Raw genomic sequence first — 18,313 nt, forward strand, 5'->3', positions numbered from 1 at the left:
ACATTTCTGTCAACATCCGTTAACCCAAAGGGCAAAAAAAAGAACTGCATCTAGCTAAATGTGCAAATAGTTTTGGTTTGATTTGTCCGGGTTTTGAGATCATTTCTGCCTCCGTGTTTCCACGTTTGTGGTGCTTACAACAATTCAAAATGTATCAAAACCCAACACCAATCTGTCCTTCCAAAAAACAATGTTGTGCGTCTCGACTGTATTCTGTCAATTTAAAAGGCAAAAATGCACAAAAGAAATAATGAATTGATTGATTTTGTATCTGAGGCAAATATCTCAAAACCTGGACAAACTTGCACGGCTCAATACCACCACAGTTCATTGATTTTGGTGAGGTGATTCTTTTAAAGAATATTATCTACTAACAAAAGGATTCGTTGTAAAAAAAACAAAAATGGATCGACATCAAGGCACTGGACACGTTTGAGACAATGGCACATAGCTGGTAGGTAGACGAACAGGAGGGAGGAGGAAAGTGGTCAAGGCCCTGTGTTATTTTACATTTTAAGTGCTGGCAGTATTTGTACCATCATGTAATAGATAATAAATACCACAACGAACTGAGCGGGACCCAAAAGTGATTAAAAAATGTGGTCTTTATGGAGAATCTGGGCTTGCATGATTAGACATTTAGAACGGCCCAGTTGGGAATTGGTCACCATTGGCTTTCCTGATCTACAGGAGGCGAGGAACAGTGCAGGAACATCTGCAGCCCTGGGTTCAATCAGTGGGTACATCCCAATTCCCTTATTTGATCGTTCGTTTGATCGCTTGAGGAAGGGTTGGGGTTGCAATATCCGGTAACATTTTGGACACAAATCTCTTTTATAATCTCCTTTTTATCTCCTCACTCTCTCTTATTAGCGAAGAGGAATGGAAAACACGCGTCTCATTTTTATCTGCTGGTTACAAATGACTTATTCATTATTAATAATTATTTATAAATGAATTTACAGACACAATATCAATAAATGCAGACGCAAATAAGTACTTGATTTAAAAAAATAAAAAGTTATGCTGCACAGTGGCAGTTATGGGGGGGGCAGTGCCCCTGTAATAAGCCTCGATCCCCCTCTGGCCCTCCTAACTGTGGCTAATTTTTAACCCCACCTTTATCCCCAAAGAGGGGATATTATTCATGCAGTGCAGTGATATATAAAATGTAGGTTAATACTGAAAAAGTATTCTTGCGTTTATGGTTCTGTGTATCGTTAGACAATGTAGAACCAGAACTATGGAGGGTTGTTGGTATGTAACACCATGTCCCGCCACTGTCGCTGCCTGTGGAACTGACTGGTACGCATTCAGCCTCCGACGTCTCTTCTCTCTAAAAAACTTTCCTCGCATCTTTTCCTGAATTTCTCCTCGCACAAATAAGCGAAACGTGAATGCAATTAAGGTAATTAAGATGTACCCAGTGCGTTATATTCTATTTTTCTGGTGAATGTTTAAACTACTAAACCACATTATAATTTATATTCAATTATTCACATTCCATCAAAACCGAAAAGGAAAACCCAAATTTGTGCTTCAGTTGTTAACGATTAAAACAAGATCTGTGTACCTGTTCATCAGTACGTTAATTATTTGCGCGTGGAAGTCAAATATTTGGTACAACAACAAGACAAAAAAAAATCATAAAAAGGTTAAAATGACACGTACTTAATGGCCTACTTAATTTTGTACAAATGGCTTTTTTTTTTTTAAAAAGACAAAATAAGTCTCGGAGGCGAGTTGCTATGCCATGCAGAGACTAAAGTACCGAGGTCGGGTTGGATTTAAGCACCCGTGAGTAGAAAGAACTAACCGTGGTGTAAGTTAACACAAGCATGCAGACCCAGACCAGAACTGGTCCAGATCGAATTCTTCTTCTCCGTGAAGCAGGTTACTCTGCTGCAGCAGTAAATCCTGGGGCAGTGTGGCTGCTCTGCTCATCGTTCTTGGAAAAAGGGCACTAAGAAAAAGCGCTGTGGGGCCTCCAGCATGGTGTCACACAGGAGGGCGACTCTGTACAAGATACAGACACTGCAAAACATCCAAGCTGTGTCACAACCAAGTCTCTACCTTTCTCCCTCAAGAGTGCACTACAGACTAAAACACTGCATCATTCCTGGGGGTGCGGGGTGAAAGGTTCAGGTGCACAGTTCGAGGTAGAAGGGTAGAGAGTCGGTTTAGGAGGGGTCAGAAGGTTTCCGAGTCCTCTGAGTCGTTCTCGGTGGTCCCCTCGCTGGAGGGTCCGGAGGGGTTCCTGGGGCTGCGTGGCCCCCGAGGGCCGGTGCCCGGGCCTTTACCCCCCTGGTGGGGCAGCTGCCTCAGCAGGGAGCCTGGGGAGGGAGCCCCGGAGCTGCAAGGGGAGCAGAAAGGCATCATGGTAGCCAGAATGAGAGCCAGACAGTCAGCCACCTCTCTGCTAGGAGCGCAAGCCAGAGCAGGCGTAAGACCTGAGGTAGAGAGACAGAGAGGGAGGGGAGAGAAGGGGGGGCGGGGGAGGGAGAAGGAAGAGGAGGAGAGCGAGACGTAGACATGGAGGAAGCAAGGAAGGCAAAGCAGAAACAGGAGCAAGAAGACAAAGGAGGGACGGAGCAGCATTCCATTAGTGTTCAGCCAGCTGACACAGTACACTGACATGAAGGGGGTACACTGACATGAAGGGGGTACACTGCAATAGCACACAGAGACAACCACAGCTGACGTCTTTCACTACACAAGAAATACATCCAATAAAAAGCAAAGAAGCAGCTTGTATATAGTTTAAATCAGGGTTCCCACTCAAGCCAGAGGTAAAACACTCTTATAATTCAGTCAGATTTTGAAAAGTTGTTATTTTGCACAGGTCTACTGAAAACAAGTTAACCCTTAAAGACCCACCTCCTGAATTATTATTATTATTATTATTTTACACATTAAAGTTTGTTTACGGGTCTTGGGGAAGTCTACTGCTACTTAGTGTCTCCAGAGGGAGCTGTGTGATGAAAAACGAAGTGTGTGTGGAGTAAGTAAGAATCTCTGAATCAATTTTCAGCAGTCAAGTTGCATTGTGGGTAATGTAGGCGCCAGATTTTGACAAGGAAGTAGGTGTGGAATATAAAAAGAAGCTATTTGTAGTTCTGCTTCATCGATTATTGTATTTATAGTCATTTTAAAGTGTCTATCATGAGTCTGACAATGTTAGAGAAGGGCAATGCTAAATCAGGGGAGTGCTGATTTAAAACAAAGTATTTCTAATCATTAGACTCCTGCGATGAATTTGTCATACGTCGTTCCCCATCTCTCTCTTCCTTCATTTCCTGTCATCTCTCTACTGTCGCCCAAAAGTGGTTTCTTTTAAAGGGTGAAAGGGGTGTAGATTTGTAAAATCCTGAAATATCCCGTCTCAATTCCATAATATTCCACAAATCCCATGACTAGCGGGAACCCCCTTTTAAAGATATTCATTTGCAGCGCACATGGAATTGTTTTTTTGTTTTGTTTTAAATCATTCATTAGTCAACTTCATGCTGGAAAGGATGAAAACATTCACGCTGACCAATGGCCACTGCATGCAGCTAGGCCCTATAAAGCAGCTGGGGGGAACCAGGTTCACCCTACCGTTCTCATCCACCGTCTGAACGTTGGCTCCTCGGGACAGCAGCTCCTGGACCGCCTTCTTCAGACCGCTACGAGCCGCCAGGTGGAGAGGACTGACAGACGGACACAAGGTTGTATATTTATTAACAGAGACTTCCTGTGCGCCTTGAATCCCACATTTTGTACGGAGAGATAACTGTGTAGAGAGTGAAAACATACCATCTTATAAATACTTTATTTTTGTAATGGACAGGAGGTTTTAGATACTCACGTTTGCAGCGCTGCATTTGTGGCATTTATGAGTGCCGTGTCCGACAGCTTCTCCAGGATCAACATCACGCAGTCTTCCTTTCCCTGTAAAGAGGCGACGTCAGGTTATTTAGAGAGCCGAGACGAAAACATCCATTCCTACTTGCTGATTTTTGAAGCCACAAAGACATTGGAATCAAGTCGATAAATGAATAAGATGGAGGCTGGAGACTTACATTACTGCAGGCTAGATGCAGGGCGGTGTTGCCGTCTTTGTCCGTCAGACTGAGGTTGGCACTGGTGCTGGTCAACAGCACCTCTGGAGCACGAGACATAATCAGAACCAGCACACATACACTTAACATGCATACATTTCAATGTAACAACATAGGGCACGAGCCAAAACACACTGCAGTGTTGAAGCCACAAGCAAAGTAAAACCTCTCCGTACCGAGGGCTCCGGCTCTGCCCTTCTCCGCCGCCATCATCAGTGCGTTGCGACCCGATTGGTCCACAGTATCGACAGGTGCATCGTGAGACAGGAGCAGCTGGACGCAGTCGACGTGACCCGAGAATGCTGCAGCATGAAGAGGAGTCCTGCAGGAGAGAGGAAGATAGTATACTTAGGTAAAAGTACTAATACCACACTGTGGAAAGTCCTGCATTCAAAACCTTACTGCTTCAGGCGAAAAACTCTAGAATTAACTGAGCATTCATTTTGAGCTCTGTTTTAAGGCAACTGATACTGATCTTCAGCTTGGAGTAAGCAGGTAGGCAGGTCCCACACACATCCTGCAGACATCTGCCATTTTAAATCAGTCTTTTAATTTCCTCTAACCTCCAAGTGAACTGTATGTTGGAGTTACCCGATCACATCCCGCAGGCATAGGTGTATGGTTTCACTCAGCCCTGACAGACGGCCTTCTGCAGCATACACAAACTAAAATCCTTAAAGCTTTAGTGCGTAACTTTTTGATATTAATGAACGTCCGTTACGTTCAAGCCATTGCCAAATGAGTTGCTACAAAGCTCTCTCTGTATTTCTCAGTATGAGAAGATTGTGGCGTCCGGTGACTTTCCTGCGCAGAAATTCGAGTGAAGATAATGACCTCTTCTGAAGTGTCCTCCTTGGCTACTAGCAACTGCGTGGAGGAGGGGTGGGGGCGGTGCGTGATCACGGAAGGCTTGTATCATGTGGATGCGCCGACAGTTTTCTTGTCATTACTAAGAATTCCTCATGGGGGAGACAGAAACTACTCACTATAGCTTTAAGCCAGTTAAAAGATAAACGTTTAAGAGTATGTTATATAAATGTTGCTAAAAAAAAAATAAATCCATTTCTGACAGAGAGACGGAGACGCAGACATATGCGCACAGAGCCACAGAGTCACACTAAAGTTAAAGGATAGAAGTGACATAAATAGCCGTGTAACAGAGAGACCTTGAGACAGAAGTTCAAACCCTGCGTACTTTCTCACCTCGGCACAGCTGGAAAATCACTGCGTGTAATGGGTGTGAATGTCTGACTGTCGGTTTCAGAAAGTTACAGAAAATGTTCCCTGTCAGTGTCTTCCTCTTCTATCTGCTGTTTCTGGATTCATATTCCTGCTGCATTCATGTGCATGTTGCATTTTCCTGCTGTAGATATTTAAGGTTGTGCTCATTTTAACTCCTTCATATACTGTTGGGTAGTTTAATCTACAGCAATGCATCATATTCTATAAGATGATCATGTTTGTAGCGTCGCTGTCCTGTGAGAACCACGTATCTCTAAAGAGTTTTAAAAGTTTTTCATGGTGGCAGAAAAACAGCTGTTTTCAGCTTTGTGACGATGCTTTTTTCAGCTGATCCAAGCAAGAGGCTTTTTAAATACTATTTAGCTTAAGAAGGAGGAACATTTTCACAACACATAAAGGAACACTCCAACCTTCAGTTTATCACAAACATTCAACATATCTGGAGATACGTGGTTTACACTGGACAGGAAGGGGATGAAAAACTGTCATCTGAAAAGTAACTAAAGCTGTCATACTGAGATACTCAAATAATTTAAATTAAATTCAAATTTAATTTGTAATTAAGTACAGTACTTTAATAAATGTACTCACTGTAGTTACATTCCCCTACTACACACAAGTCTTACCTGTCCTTAGCGTCTTTGCAGCCAGCGATGTCCGAACCCATTGCCTCCAGCAGCAGCGATGCACACGACTCGTGATCATTCACCCTGGGAGTTTAAAAACAAACAGGATCACTGACAGATAATTAAGTGTTGGAAATGATGACGTTTTGAAAGCGTTCACTGTGTTTCAGCTGTTCACTTTGATGCTGCTGCTCACTGTAAATCCAGAGGATAGTTAACGATGCTTAGAGCAAATAAATATCAATATTTATTTGTATCACTTTTAAATACTGAAAACTTGATGAAAAAAATAATAATTGTTAAGCAGCTCTTTCGTATTTTCTTTTCACTTTCTGAGCTGTCCTTTTTTCAGTGTTTTATATCACAGAACGGAATGAACAATCAAAAAAACAGTTTGGACTTTATCCCACAAATCAAGCAAAACGTTGTGATGGGCATTGTTCACCATTTTCTGACACTTTACAGACTAAATGATGAATCCGTTTCAGTTAATAGTGAATACAATCATTACTTAGAGCCCTAGTATGAACCTGAAATCTGTTTAAATCTATCTGCTCCTTTCAAAACGATAGACATTTTTCAGTGAAAAGCAGTAAAAACAGTGATCATAAATAATATTCAATGCATGTGTGACTTACACAGCACAGTGCAGAGGGGTGAACGGGTTCCCATCAATACAGCGACAACCTTTCTGCTCCAGCAGAACCTCCACACACCCCTCATGACCTACACACACACAACAAACAGATGTGTCCTCTTATCAAAAGTGCAACTTAAATTGTATTTTATCTTAAAAAACAAAAAAATTAAATAAATAAAAAGAATCGATTTTTCAAAAGAAATCCCACTTAAAAATAATTAAATAGAAAAAAATCTCTTAAAATAAATATACTAAGAAGAGGTAGTGACGTCTGAAGTCAAACAAGTGAAATCAAAAGTAGATTACACCCTAGGTTGTTAAAAAAAAATTGCATCGCGATTCATTTTGTATCTCAATTTTTTTAACTGATTCTCGATGCATCGTTACATCCCTAGTAACTTCATAATAAACACAACATTAGCAGAAATATGATCGGAGTGCTCAATAAAGAGCAATGAAAAAAGAAAGACAGCGGCGTGCAGACTTATGGTACATGAACACTGACCGTAGTAGCAGGCCCAGTGCAGCGGTGTGTAGCCGCTGTGGTCCCTCAGCGGGGGGAGGGCCGGTGGCTCGGAGCCGGCGATGCTCAGCAGCTCGCAGAGCCACGAGGCGTGACCGCGGGCGGCGGCCAGGTGGATGGCGGTACGACCCCGAGAGTCACCCAGCAAAATGGAAGCTTCTTGCTCCAACAGACACTGGATACACTCCTCCTGACCACACAGCAGCTGGGGACAAAAGATGAAAAGGTTCAAAAAAAAAATATATATATATATATCGTCATCTGCTTATCTGGGGTCAGGTCGTGAGGGCAGCATATATATATATATATATATATATATATATATATATATATATAAATAAAATACATAAAATATATATATATAAAATACATAAAATAATAATAACATATAAGCACAATATAAAAAATCAACATACTATACTATGACTTTTTTTCAACATACTATGCATCGCCTTTTTTATCACTTTTTTCGACATACTATACTATGACTGTTTTCAAAGTGATTTATTAGTTGACATGGTGGTGCAGGGGTTAGCACGGCTCCAAATAGCACCAGCAAGTAGGCCCTGCAGACTCTGACCCCTGGTTCGATGCCCAGTCCGGGCTGGACAATTCAGCTTAGTATCAGCTTTTACAAAAACTTTCTTAAGACATTCTTAATAATTAGAACCATTTCCACTTTTCCAAATGTCCCTACAACTTCTGCGTCTTACACATTTTAACCAGCAATTCAGTGTAGCGACAGCTTTTAAAAAAAAAAAACTTAAAATATACCACTTTAGTTTGATACATTATTGGTATTATTCAACATTTCAATGAAATGCATACTAACTAAAACCTTTCCCACTTTTCCAACTATTCTCACTTCTTCACCTTCTTCTTACACAATTATTCCAGCAATCCAGTTTATCTTTAGCAATTTCGCTTTTCAGCATTCACAAGCATTTTCTACAGGTAACGCATTTTCTATTATATGATAATACTATATATAATGATATAGAAAATTATATATAATATATAAACACAAGTCTGAAGGCTTCTAGGAAGCTACTGATTTACATTTCTGTGAGATATAAAAGAGAGAAACTAGGTTTGGTCACCTTTTTGGAATCTTATTATAATTATAATCAACTATATTGATACAGCACTTTTCAAAACAAAGATACAAAGAGATTTAAAAGATGTCACTGATTCTGCAGCCTCAGATCATCTGAGATTTGAGAATCAGTTGTGCAAAATTAGAAACTAATAATGACTCGCTGGAACCGCAGGAAGTCAATTTAAATGCTTTACGAATGTGTGTAAATGTAAAACACGCACAAATTGCAGATACAAGAAAGCAAGAACTCCAGTAAAGTGTTTTAAATGTTGCCATAGAGAGCACATACAGAGTATTAAATGGAAGTACAAACAATTGAAGTATAAAAGATTTTTTTTTAAATCATGTGAACCTGATTTACAGGTAAGCAGATATTTACAGTTTAACAATCCAAAACATCAAAATAACCTGTAACACTAAACATAGTGATAAAGGAACAGATAATAAAGTGGGATTCAGATGTATTGGAAATTGCAATTTCAGTAAATTTAGATTTGTAAGAGGTTCATAATGTCTTAGAAGTTTTAGAAGTTTGATTTACTGTCCAACCAAACAGAAAATATTCTTAGATGTGCACTGAAAGATATCAATTAATTATAATCAAACACTGAAAATTGTTCTGGTGGCACACTCAAGCCTTCACAAAGGCAAGAAAGAGGAAGGAAGAAAGGCTAATGCTCACCCCGAGGTGCAGTGCAGTGAGGCCGTGCTTACTCGCCAGGTTCACGTTGGCTTCCCGCTCCAGCAGCAGCGACACAGCGTCCACGTGTCCTCCCGCCACCGCCAGCATCAGAGGAGTCCTGCAGACGAGGCAGAGGAGGTGTGTAAAAATAAAATTGGAACAGTTTGAGCAAAAACTTGAATAGGAAGAGAAAAAAAAATCCAAACCACTCACTGTCCCTGAGAGTCATCAGCATCTACCAGGTCTGCACTGTCCGAGTCATCCAGCAGAAGGCGCACACACGTCGTGTGACCGTTCATGACTGGAGGAAGCCACAGAGGGTGTGACAGCAGGAAGAACGAGAAACAGAGTGACAGAAATGTTTATTAATAGTCATGATGACACATCAGATCTTCAAACCTCACTCACTGCTGCTTCAGAAAGTCATTCAGTTTGACACTTTTGCAGCTAAACGATACGCTCAAGTGACAATAATTGAGAAATTTGGACCTATTCAACCTTCTATACACACTATACACACATAGTCATGGGGACATTTACACCTGATGCCAAGTAATAATAGGTAATAAAAGTCATATTTTAATCTCCAAGTACAACTCATACAAAATGCCACAGGAGCATAAAGTTAAAAACACATGAGCACACAGTGGAAGTAAAGTACATTTTTGTACAGAGAGAATTTTCAAACTATCACTACATCCTATCCTCTATCCTATCACTACTAAAATTCCAGAACAGAAATACAAAACGTACGGTATATTTGGATCCAACACAGAATACTTTAGGCCATATCCAGCTACAACATGTGTTGATACAGATGTTAACGTGACGGAGAAAACAGGAAGAGGGAATATGTGAGATTGAAACTGAACCCACCTGCCAGGTGGACAGGGTTGCGTCCGTACTGGGTGTCTGTGGCGCGTGGCGACGCCCCCTGGCCGAGGAGGGTGTGAACGCATTCAGTGTGGCCCCGGAGGGCGGCCAGGGCCAGGGGGGTCCTCCCCACCTCGTCTCCCTGGTCCACCTCCCTCTCGCCCTGCAGCAGCACCTCCAGGGCCTGAGCGTGGCCGTGGTACGCCTGCAGAGACAGAGACTCTTTAAAAAAAACACTTTCTTTGGTCACATGTTGCTGTTAACATTTATTTAAAATGAGAATGAATTGATGTACAACCTATACCAAATCGTTTTAACATTAATTTCTACAGAAAGAAAATCTTGAAATGCTAATATTTGATATGGAGCCTCTGTTTGTACACACAGAATACAACAGGGAAGTGAGGAAGCCAAAACTTTAAAATTCTGAATGAGAAATCACAAAGCAGCTGATCAGCAAAGCTCTAAACCTGCCAAACTCTAGAGTACACCAGTTTCTTATCTGTGATGATAAACGTGTGTATGTGTGTGTGAGACTCACAGCGAGGTGCAGCGGGCTCCGAGGATTCGGAGATTCAGGGTCGTCTTGGTGACTGTCGTCTCTGTCCAGCAGCTGCAGGTCACAACAGCACATATCAACATGAAACCTACTGACAGTCGCCTCATATAGAATATGCAGTTTACTTCATACAATTTATTAAACTTTACACATTTTGAGCTATCCATGTGTGTCTACGCTGTATACAGCGGATGTAAACATGTTATCGTGAGAACGTGCCATGCTATCGCGAGAACAACGTCACACGCGTGTTAAAAAAAAAAAAAAAAAGGTTGGGTTTAGGAAAAAAACATTGGGGAAGGCGTTATTATATTAAAAAAAAAAAAAAAGGTTGACAAACACTACACGCGGGATGCGAACCCGGCCCTCCTGGGTGAAAGTTCTGTGTTTTACCTATCCGCCACCCCAACCAACATCCCTCCTTTCATACTACTCGCTACAGCGATAATTCACATGTAATGTAGGTCAATGGAGGCCAAACGGCATTGATAAACACGCAAAAAAAAAAAAAAAACGATTATGCATCTTTATAATGCGCAAAAACGGCATACGAATTGGCGTGTCATATATACGCCACTTTGTGAGATCAGTCTGTTTTGTAAATGTTTGACACAAATCAGAGTCAACCAGAAAACTTGTTTGGTGTGCAGAGAAAATATGATCAGCCAAAAGAAAATGCCTTGAGTCACAATAAGACTATTTCCTGTGTGTGTGTGTGTGTGTGTGTGTGTACTGACCAGCTCCAGACAGTGCCTGTGTCCGTAGGCCGCAGCGTAGTGGACGGGACTGTAGCCCTGTTTGTCTTTCAGCGAGGCCGTCGCTCCGCTCTGCAGCAGGAACTCTAAACATCTGGAACACACACACGGCAGTTATCATACATGACACAACACAGCTAACGTGAAACTGAACGGGATCACAATCTGCTCTTTATTTTCATTTTTACTGTAAGAAACGCCACCATTTCATTTGTGCCTTGCATCGGGGGACAATAGTGTCAACAAAACACAAATGAAGTGTTTTAATGAGTTATCCAGTGTCCCATATTAAAAACAATATGCTTAATTCAGCGCTTCAACTAACAATTATTTCCCTTATCGATTAATCTGCCATTTATCGCTATCACCTCCACCAAGAAGGTCACGTTTTCGGTTCGGTTTGTCTGTCAGCAGGATTACAGAAAAACTCCTTGCCCGATTTTCATGAAACTTGGTGGAAGGGTGTTAGTCTGGTCCTACCAGCCTTCCTTGAAGGCGGGTACTCTGTTGAAGTTTAAAACTATTGGATCTGCCCAGAGCCACTCTGGATCTGCCATAACCAATCGCTAACGTTTGGTCGTGACGTCGGCTTAGCATCACTAGCGTTCGCCTTAGCCAACTCCTTCACCACCAAGGGGGTAAGCGAGAATCCGGAAAGCGTACCTCCTATGGGGAGATTTCGAGGCTAACAAGCCATCACCTTCCACTAGTATTCCATTGACACCCATTCATTTTGGCGTCACTTTGACAGCGAATAACGACAACGAATAACATCTGAAGTGTTTAAAAACTCTATTTGTCCATTGTTTATTTCTAAAGAAACACGACAATGTATAAAAGGCTCCATTACCTTGTACCTCACGTTATGGCTCCGTAGTAGCCGTTTTTGTAAAAATAGGCTAACGATTGTGTCGTAACTGGACTTTCTGTCGCACAGTAGAGAAATTACCGTATAGTCAGGATAAGCCATAGACAGTGAAATTAATGGACAAAGCGACGCCGTAGATTTTCACGGAGACCAGTGAAGTCTATTAGAAGCACTTTTCCGATGAGCGCTGAGCGTTACTGAGCAGCCTCCAACTGAGCTTGACGACGTAAATGTGACGTGAGCAACCTGTCTGAAAGTTGGAAGTGCATAGGTATATGTAAGGAGATAACATAGGCACAGACTAATTATTGCTAACTAAAATGCTAGTTAACATTAGTAATTAAACTTAAACAGCTAATGTAAGTCGAAACTGTCTGCGAGCTTCTCCTGTACTATACGGTAATTTGTCTACTATGCGACAGAAAGTCGCGTGGTTATGACACAATCGTTAGCCTATTTTTAGAAAAACGTCTGCTACGGAGCCATAACGTGAGATACAAGGTAATGTAATGTAAATTCAGATGTAAAGTTATTCGCTGTCAAAGTGACGCCAAAATGAATGGCAGTCAAATGGAATGCATATAAATATAAATCAATTAAAAAAATAATGATATAAAAAAAATGTATAGTACGCATACAGCCGTTTGAGTATACCTAATTTAGTGCGTTTTTTTGTTTGTTTTGTACTCAAAAGCTGCTTAACATTAGTATGTAGTATGGATATGATCAAAATGTCATATGTTTCTTAGTGTGGACTTACAGCGCTGCCTCTTTCTCCCTCTCCGCCTGAACTCCATCACTCTCTGGCTCCAGAGCAACACGGCGCCTGCAGAGGGGGAGACAGGACGGAGGGAGGAGAGACGGGTTAAAGCATCAACACACTCAAACAGCAGCCTCTTTTAATGCAGTGGAAACCTGCTAAAGCCAACAACTTAGTGGATAACTGCCGGCTGTGCTGTGGTGCTGCAAATCCTGGAGGCCACGCACAACTATCGCCACCTAAGTATCACCTCCATGGTTACCATGGAAACAGGGAAGGTGTGGACCATCAGGTTTCTATATGTAGAAACAGTAGACAGCCACCCAGTGCAACACTTAGTTGTGTGGTGTGAAGAGGTTTTGGATTTTCCACCTCGTCTCCTCGTCAATAAGTGGATTTCAAAAGAACTTTTAACTTTGGAAACAACAAGTGATCGAGAATACACGCGTCTCCCTGCAGCCTCACCTCCTGTCCAGGTCCGAGGCAGCGGCATAGTGCAGCGCAGAGCGCCCCCACTGGTCAGTGGCGTTGATGGCGGTGCCACAAGCAACCAGAGTCTCCAGACACTGATAGTGACGGCTGGCGGCTGCGTAGTGGAGGGGAGTTCTGGGAAATAACAGGAAGAGAGACACATATACATGTTCAGACACACAAATTCCAGGATGCACTTTATCTGGATTTCAATACTTAAACTCAGGATATACACCATGGCCAAAAGTATGTATATGAACACCTGAACTTTACACCCATATTTAGTGGTCGAACATCTCATTCTAAAACTATGGGCCTTAATGTGCTGCTATAACAGCCTCCACTCTTCTAGGAAAAGCATTCCACAAGATAATGTCTGACATCACAGCTTACTTATTCAACACTACTCATGATATTATAAACAAATGTGTTGTTAAACCCTTACAGCAATGTGTTCTCTTACCTGCCGCACTTATCCCTCCTGTTGTGGTCTCCACCACTGCTCAGAAGTAGCTTGACACACTCCACATTACTGCACACAGAGAGCAGGTAGAGGGGTACAATTACTGCAGGAACAGTATACATGTATTTACTCATTTCTATTTATGGCTTTAAGGGTTAAAACAACTAAATGTAGTCCTGATAGTCCAAAGAAAAGAATCAATGTTGCTTAAACTCTTTGATAAACGGATGATTAAATGGAAATTCTAGTTTAGTACAATTAGGGTCTCACTTAAGTCAGATGGGGCAATTAACAAGAGCAGTCGATAGGACAGGTTTTGAACAAAAGCTCTGGTAAAAATAAGATAAGATAATCCTTTATTGATCCCCAGAGTGGAAATTCAGGTGTTGCAGCAGCAAAAGGCGAGAAATACATACAGATTACAAAAAAATTAAAAGAAATAAGAATAGAATACAAACAGAAACTAAACAAGAGCAATTAAACTCAAGGTAAGTAATTTCAGCCAAAATAAAGGTGAAAGGTAAAACTATTACCCAAACATTCAGTTGTAAAAATCCATCACAGTTTACAGACTAACTTCCTATTTGCCTTAGTTGTGCGTACTCAGTTTTTTTTGCAAATGTTATTAACATTTCAGGTGAGATCACTTCCTGTTTCACCTCTGAAAAAGTGGTTTAGAGGATCTGAATAAACTGCTTACGACCTGTCTGATCGTCTGACTGCTTGTGTTTCAAATTATTTCCAAAACTATGAATATAAGAGCTGGGAGCTGTTGTAATAAACCATAATGATCCTTTTAAAGGCATTTTAAACCTTTTCTTCTAAAGAGATCTACGTAACAAACGTTGGTGCTCACCCTCCGGCAGCAGCAGCGTGCAGGCAGGTCCTCCCCAGGCTGTCAGGAGTGTCTATCTGGAAGCCTGCAGACAGGACCGAGTCGTTACACATTATGCTAAACCTCCGACCTGAAGAGGGCAGCGCAGGGAGACGGAGGGAGGCCAGACAACACACAGCAGCAGCCAACGCCACAGAGAGAGACAGGAGGAGGAGCAGGTGGAGAGAAAGACAGGTGTAAGTGCAACAGGTGGGGGTGGGGGGCGTTAGGTGAGAGTGCATGATGCTGGCCATGCATACAGGAACCACACAAACATGTATAAGCTACACATTACAGAAAGAGAGAGCTAACGATGGTGTGTCTGTATGTATACATTTTTAGTAAATAAAGTAACTGTATCTGCAAGGACTACAAGTGTGCCATATTTTTTAATGTGCAAAAGATTCATCACATCACAATAACATGGCTAGAGACTGCTACAACACATTTACAGCAATCATTCACGTTGCAAATAAGCACCGATGTTCACCAGCATAAGGACTAGAGATGGGAAGCTGCCCACAGAGTGCACCTACTTTATTTGATAATTGTTTCAATGTGGTTACACGCTGAATCATGAGAATAACCAGTCAGCAGATCCTCCATTCTTTGCAGACAGGCGCTTGGCCTTAAAAAAAAAAAAATCTAAGCATTGCTAGCATCTAACTTTTGTTCCGACAGAGGTTGAACGAAGTTTTCTGATTGTCTCCTTGGATAGAAGTATAGACCACCACATGACTGTATTGTAACATCATAGTTGCACGTAACAAAGGACAACACGAAGACTGTGTTGTCGTCTTGTGCTGTGGCTTTTTAAATGCTTTATCTCTAGAATTTTCCTAATCTTCACGGTTCATTAAATGTAATTTAAGCTCAGAGTGCAACAAACACAAAAACTCAGCACCACTAACTGCTCACAACAGTTCTGACCAGACACAACACTGCAGCTGCACATGGCTCAAGCACATGTAAATGACTTCTTTGTTGTTCAAAACAGCAACTCAGCAGGGCCACATGAGGAATTTCATCCTGCTCCATGCCTCCAGACATAAGTGCCAAAATGGGATTGATGTCTTTCCTCTATTCCTATTTCACATTTGTGTAATTTTAATTTCTTCCCTCATGAGATGAGTGGAATAAAAAAAATAACTGTATTGCCAAAATCAACAAGTAAACTTTTCAGATGTATGCAATAAACTACCAGTATCAATACTCTAAGAGACAAATTCAACATAATACGCTCTTTTTCCAAAAGGAGAGTTGTCCCATCAGTGAGTAATTAAACTCATTGAGGCCTTGTTTTGTTTCTGGAACATTGTGACTTGAATTTGGCCAGAGATGAATATGTGTGCTTGTGGAGGAATTCACTACTGGGAGCAGAAAAACAACCAGGCCCAAACTTTCGTGAAAAAAACTGCTCTCCGAGGATGATTTTACAGCAAACAGACTCTGAATCAGCACATATGCACGTAGTGCAAATGATGATTCAAATAGCAAATAAGTTAGAATTTTAAATATTAAAACCCACTGTGTAACGTTTTGGAGTAGAGACAAAAGTGTATCATAGCAATTTAAATTTGAATTACTCAATACAATTATGCTAACAAAAATTAAAACTGTTGCTGGCAGATTGTATCAGCTGCTGCTAGTTGCTAGCTAGATAATTAAGCTAACGTAGCCAGTGAGACGGATGGACACATAAAAAGCTAGCCGTTTTTGACCAACACACTGGCTATGTTAGCCTAATTAGCTAGCTAGCAACTAACTTCGACTTTTAAATGAAAAAAACTGCTATTTAATAACTTATTACTTTGGAGTATAAACAAAAGTGTATACAACACAACAGTTTAAATTTGATTCACTCGCTAAAGTTTTGCCAATGAAAATGATCAGCTTCTGCAAACTTGCTAATTAAGTAGACGTAGCCAGGCAGTCGGTTGGAAACAGAAAGTCAGCCAGAGAAAATGTTTTTAACCAACTCACTGGCTACGTTAACTTATTAGCTAGCTTGCAGCTAAGTTAGAATTTCAAATTTTTTTAAATACTTACTGTAAGCATTCATACTAAATATTATTTTGGAGTATAAAGAAAAGTGTATAACAGCAGTTTGAAACTTGACGCTATCAGGTAATCCAATAAAGTGCAGAGTTAGCCTACCTTTCATGACCGGCTTTAACATAGTGAGGAAATACTATACAATGTTTAGTGTTTAGCGTAACCTGTACCCCCACAAATTAGTGTAGAGAGTTAATGATATGCTTACTCTTGGCCATCGAAGTAGCGCTAAGTTTAGTTAAGGTCTAGTTAGGTGATAAGCTAGTTAGCCGGATATGCTAACGATTGCAGCTTACGTTAGCGCAGATAAACAGACTGTTAAATCTATTCGCTCTATGCAAAAGAAAAAAAGGCACCACACTCCAGAGAGGTGTTTCTGTTATTTAGCCTTTCCTCATATATTATATATAAATGGGGTGGACAAAATAATAGGAACACCTAAAGTTTAACAGCATAACAGCCTCCAAAATAATCATACAGTTGAATCAACACCTCTCTTAAACTTGAACATTATAACCTTCATTAAGGGAGGATTTATAGCAGGACAGTTGGATTAGGCTGCATTACTTTTAGCCAGGCGTACCAAATAAACTGGCAACTGTAGATGTCAGTACTCTTATCTCTCTAACAATGCAAAAGCTGCAGAACTCCTTATTCACAGCAAATTTAATAAGGAAACTAAATCTACTTTCTACTAGTTCACCTGAGGAGAGCAGCTTCCTGCAGCAGTCAGAGTGAGCGTTCAAGGCAGCCAGGTGGAGAGGGAACATGTCATGGACTCCTCGTCTTTAGAGAAAGATACAGAAAGGAAACAGTCTCTTTTAAATCGGTACCTTGTTGTTGTAATAATTTAGCACAAATGTCTCAACAGGTGAACAAACAAACTTTGTGCAGTCTGCTCCGCTGGTGATAAGCGTGTTGATGAGGAGTTCATGACCGTAACGGGCAGCAATGTGGAGAGGGGTGTTGCCGTCCTTGTCCACACTGTCAATCTCCCCACCTGAAATAAAATGTAAATTTATTTATAGGGAGAATATGCAACAAGGCGTAGCTTTAAGAGACAAAAACGAGCATTAGGGGTCTTACCATTCTGGATGAGGGTCTGGGAGCGAGTAAAGCGTCCGTGAACTGCCGTCATGTGAAGAGGACTCTTCCCGTCACGACTCTGAAGAAGGTGGAAAAAGAAATAAAAACAACAGACTTCAGGTTTTATGCGAAACATAGATTTAGTTTTTAAAAATACAAGCAACAATAATAACCCTTGTGAGGGATATCAATTCTCTCCAATATGGTCTTACTTCTTAACATATTACCTTACATAATTGCAAATGCATTGTAAAATGCTAATGTTTAGCAATTCAACAAGCTAGCATTATCATGTCGACATGCTTACCCTTAGCATGATAACACGCTAATGTGTAGCAATTTAAAAAGGTATTTAGCTTACAGTTAGCTACTATTTAGCTTGTTAGCATGCTGACGTTCTTATGTTATCTCCAAACCTGTATTGCTTTTTTTGGGCAAATTGGAGTTAGCACAACAAGCTGTAAACATATCTCCTTATAAAAATTTTAATAGCGAACATATTAGCAAACAGTTGCCTATTTACAAATGTAGCAAACAAAGCAAAATTAGTCCAATGTTCAAGTCCATTATTCACTCTTTTTTAGCTCTCTTTTGGTCTTTACCAACTCCAAAGTGGAGCATTTAGCAGCTACTGAGC

General features: G+C 40.9%; 1 protein-coding gene across 3 annotated transcripts in view; it reads right to left on the reverse strand.

Moving 5' to 3' along the window:
• Positions 1-18,313, reverse strand: part of ankrd44 (ankyrin repeat domain 44) — a 41,839-nt gene that overhangs the window by 1,006 nt on the left and 22,520 nt on the right. Inside the window, exons 9-28 of one of the 3 annotated variants that reach the window (XM_031298907.2) lie at positions 17,677-17,755; positions 17,476-17,590; positions 17,294-17,376; positions 14,518-14,581; positions 13,662-13,730; positions 13,193-13,333; positions 12,728-12,793; positions 11,082-11,193; positions 10,327-10,398; positions 9,789-9,990; positions 9,126-9,213; positions 8,913-9,030; positions 7,114-7,336; positions 6,607-6,694; positions 5,969-6,052; positions 4,277-4,422; positions 4,062-4,144; positions 3,848-3,930; positions 3,598-3,689; positions 1-2,450 (exon numbers count right to left, since the gene is read on the reverse strand). The exon at positions 1-2,450 is cut by the window's left edge and continues 1,006 nt beyond it. In XM_031298907.2, the coding sequence (XP_031154767.1) occupies positions 2,191-2,450; positions 3,598-3,689; positions 3,848-3,930; positions 4,062-4,144; positions 4,277-4,422; positions 5,969-6,052; positions 6,607-6,694; positions 7,114-7,336; positions 8,913-9,030; positions 9,126-9,213; positions 9,789-9,990; positions 10,327-10,398; positions 11,082-11,193; positions 12,728-12,793; positions 13,193-13,333; positions 13,662-13,730; positions 14,518-14,581; positions 17,294-17,376; positions 17,476-17,590; positions 17,677-17,755 (2,268 nt within the window). In that variant the 3' untranslated portion in view covers positions 1-2,190. Of the gene's footprint in view, positions 2,451-3,597; positions 3,690-3,847; positions 3,931-4,061; positions 4,145-4,276; positions 4,423-5,968; positions 6,053-6,606; positions 6,695-7,113; positions 7,337-8,912; positions 9,031-9,125; positions 9,214-9,788; positions 9,991-10,326; positions 10,399-11,081; positions 11,194-12,727; positions 12,794-13,192; positions 13,334-13,661; positions 13,731-14,517; positions 14,627-17,293; positions 17,377-17,475; positions 17,591-17,676; positions 17,756-18,313 lie in introns of all 3 variants that reach the window. The other 2 variants (XM_031298983.2, XM_031298824.2) reach the window with 2 other exon arrangements.

The sequence above is a fragment of the Sander lucioperca genome, chromosome 8 (assembly GCF_008315115.2).
Source record: "Sander lucioperca isolate FBNREF2018 chromosome 8, SLUC_FBN_1.2, whole genome shotgun sequence".
In the NCBI taxonomy this organism is placed as follows: Eukaryota; Metazoa; Chordata; class Actinopteri; order Perciformes; family Percidae; genus Sander; species Sander lucioperca.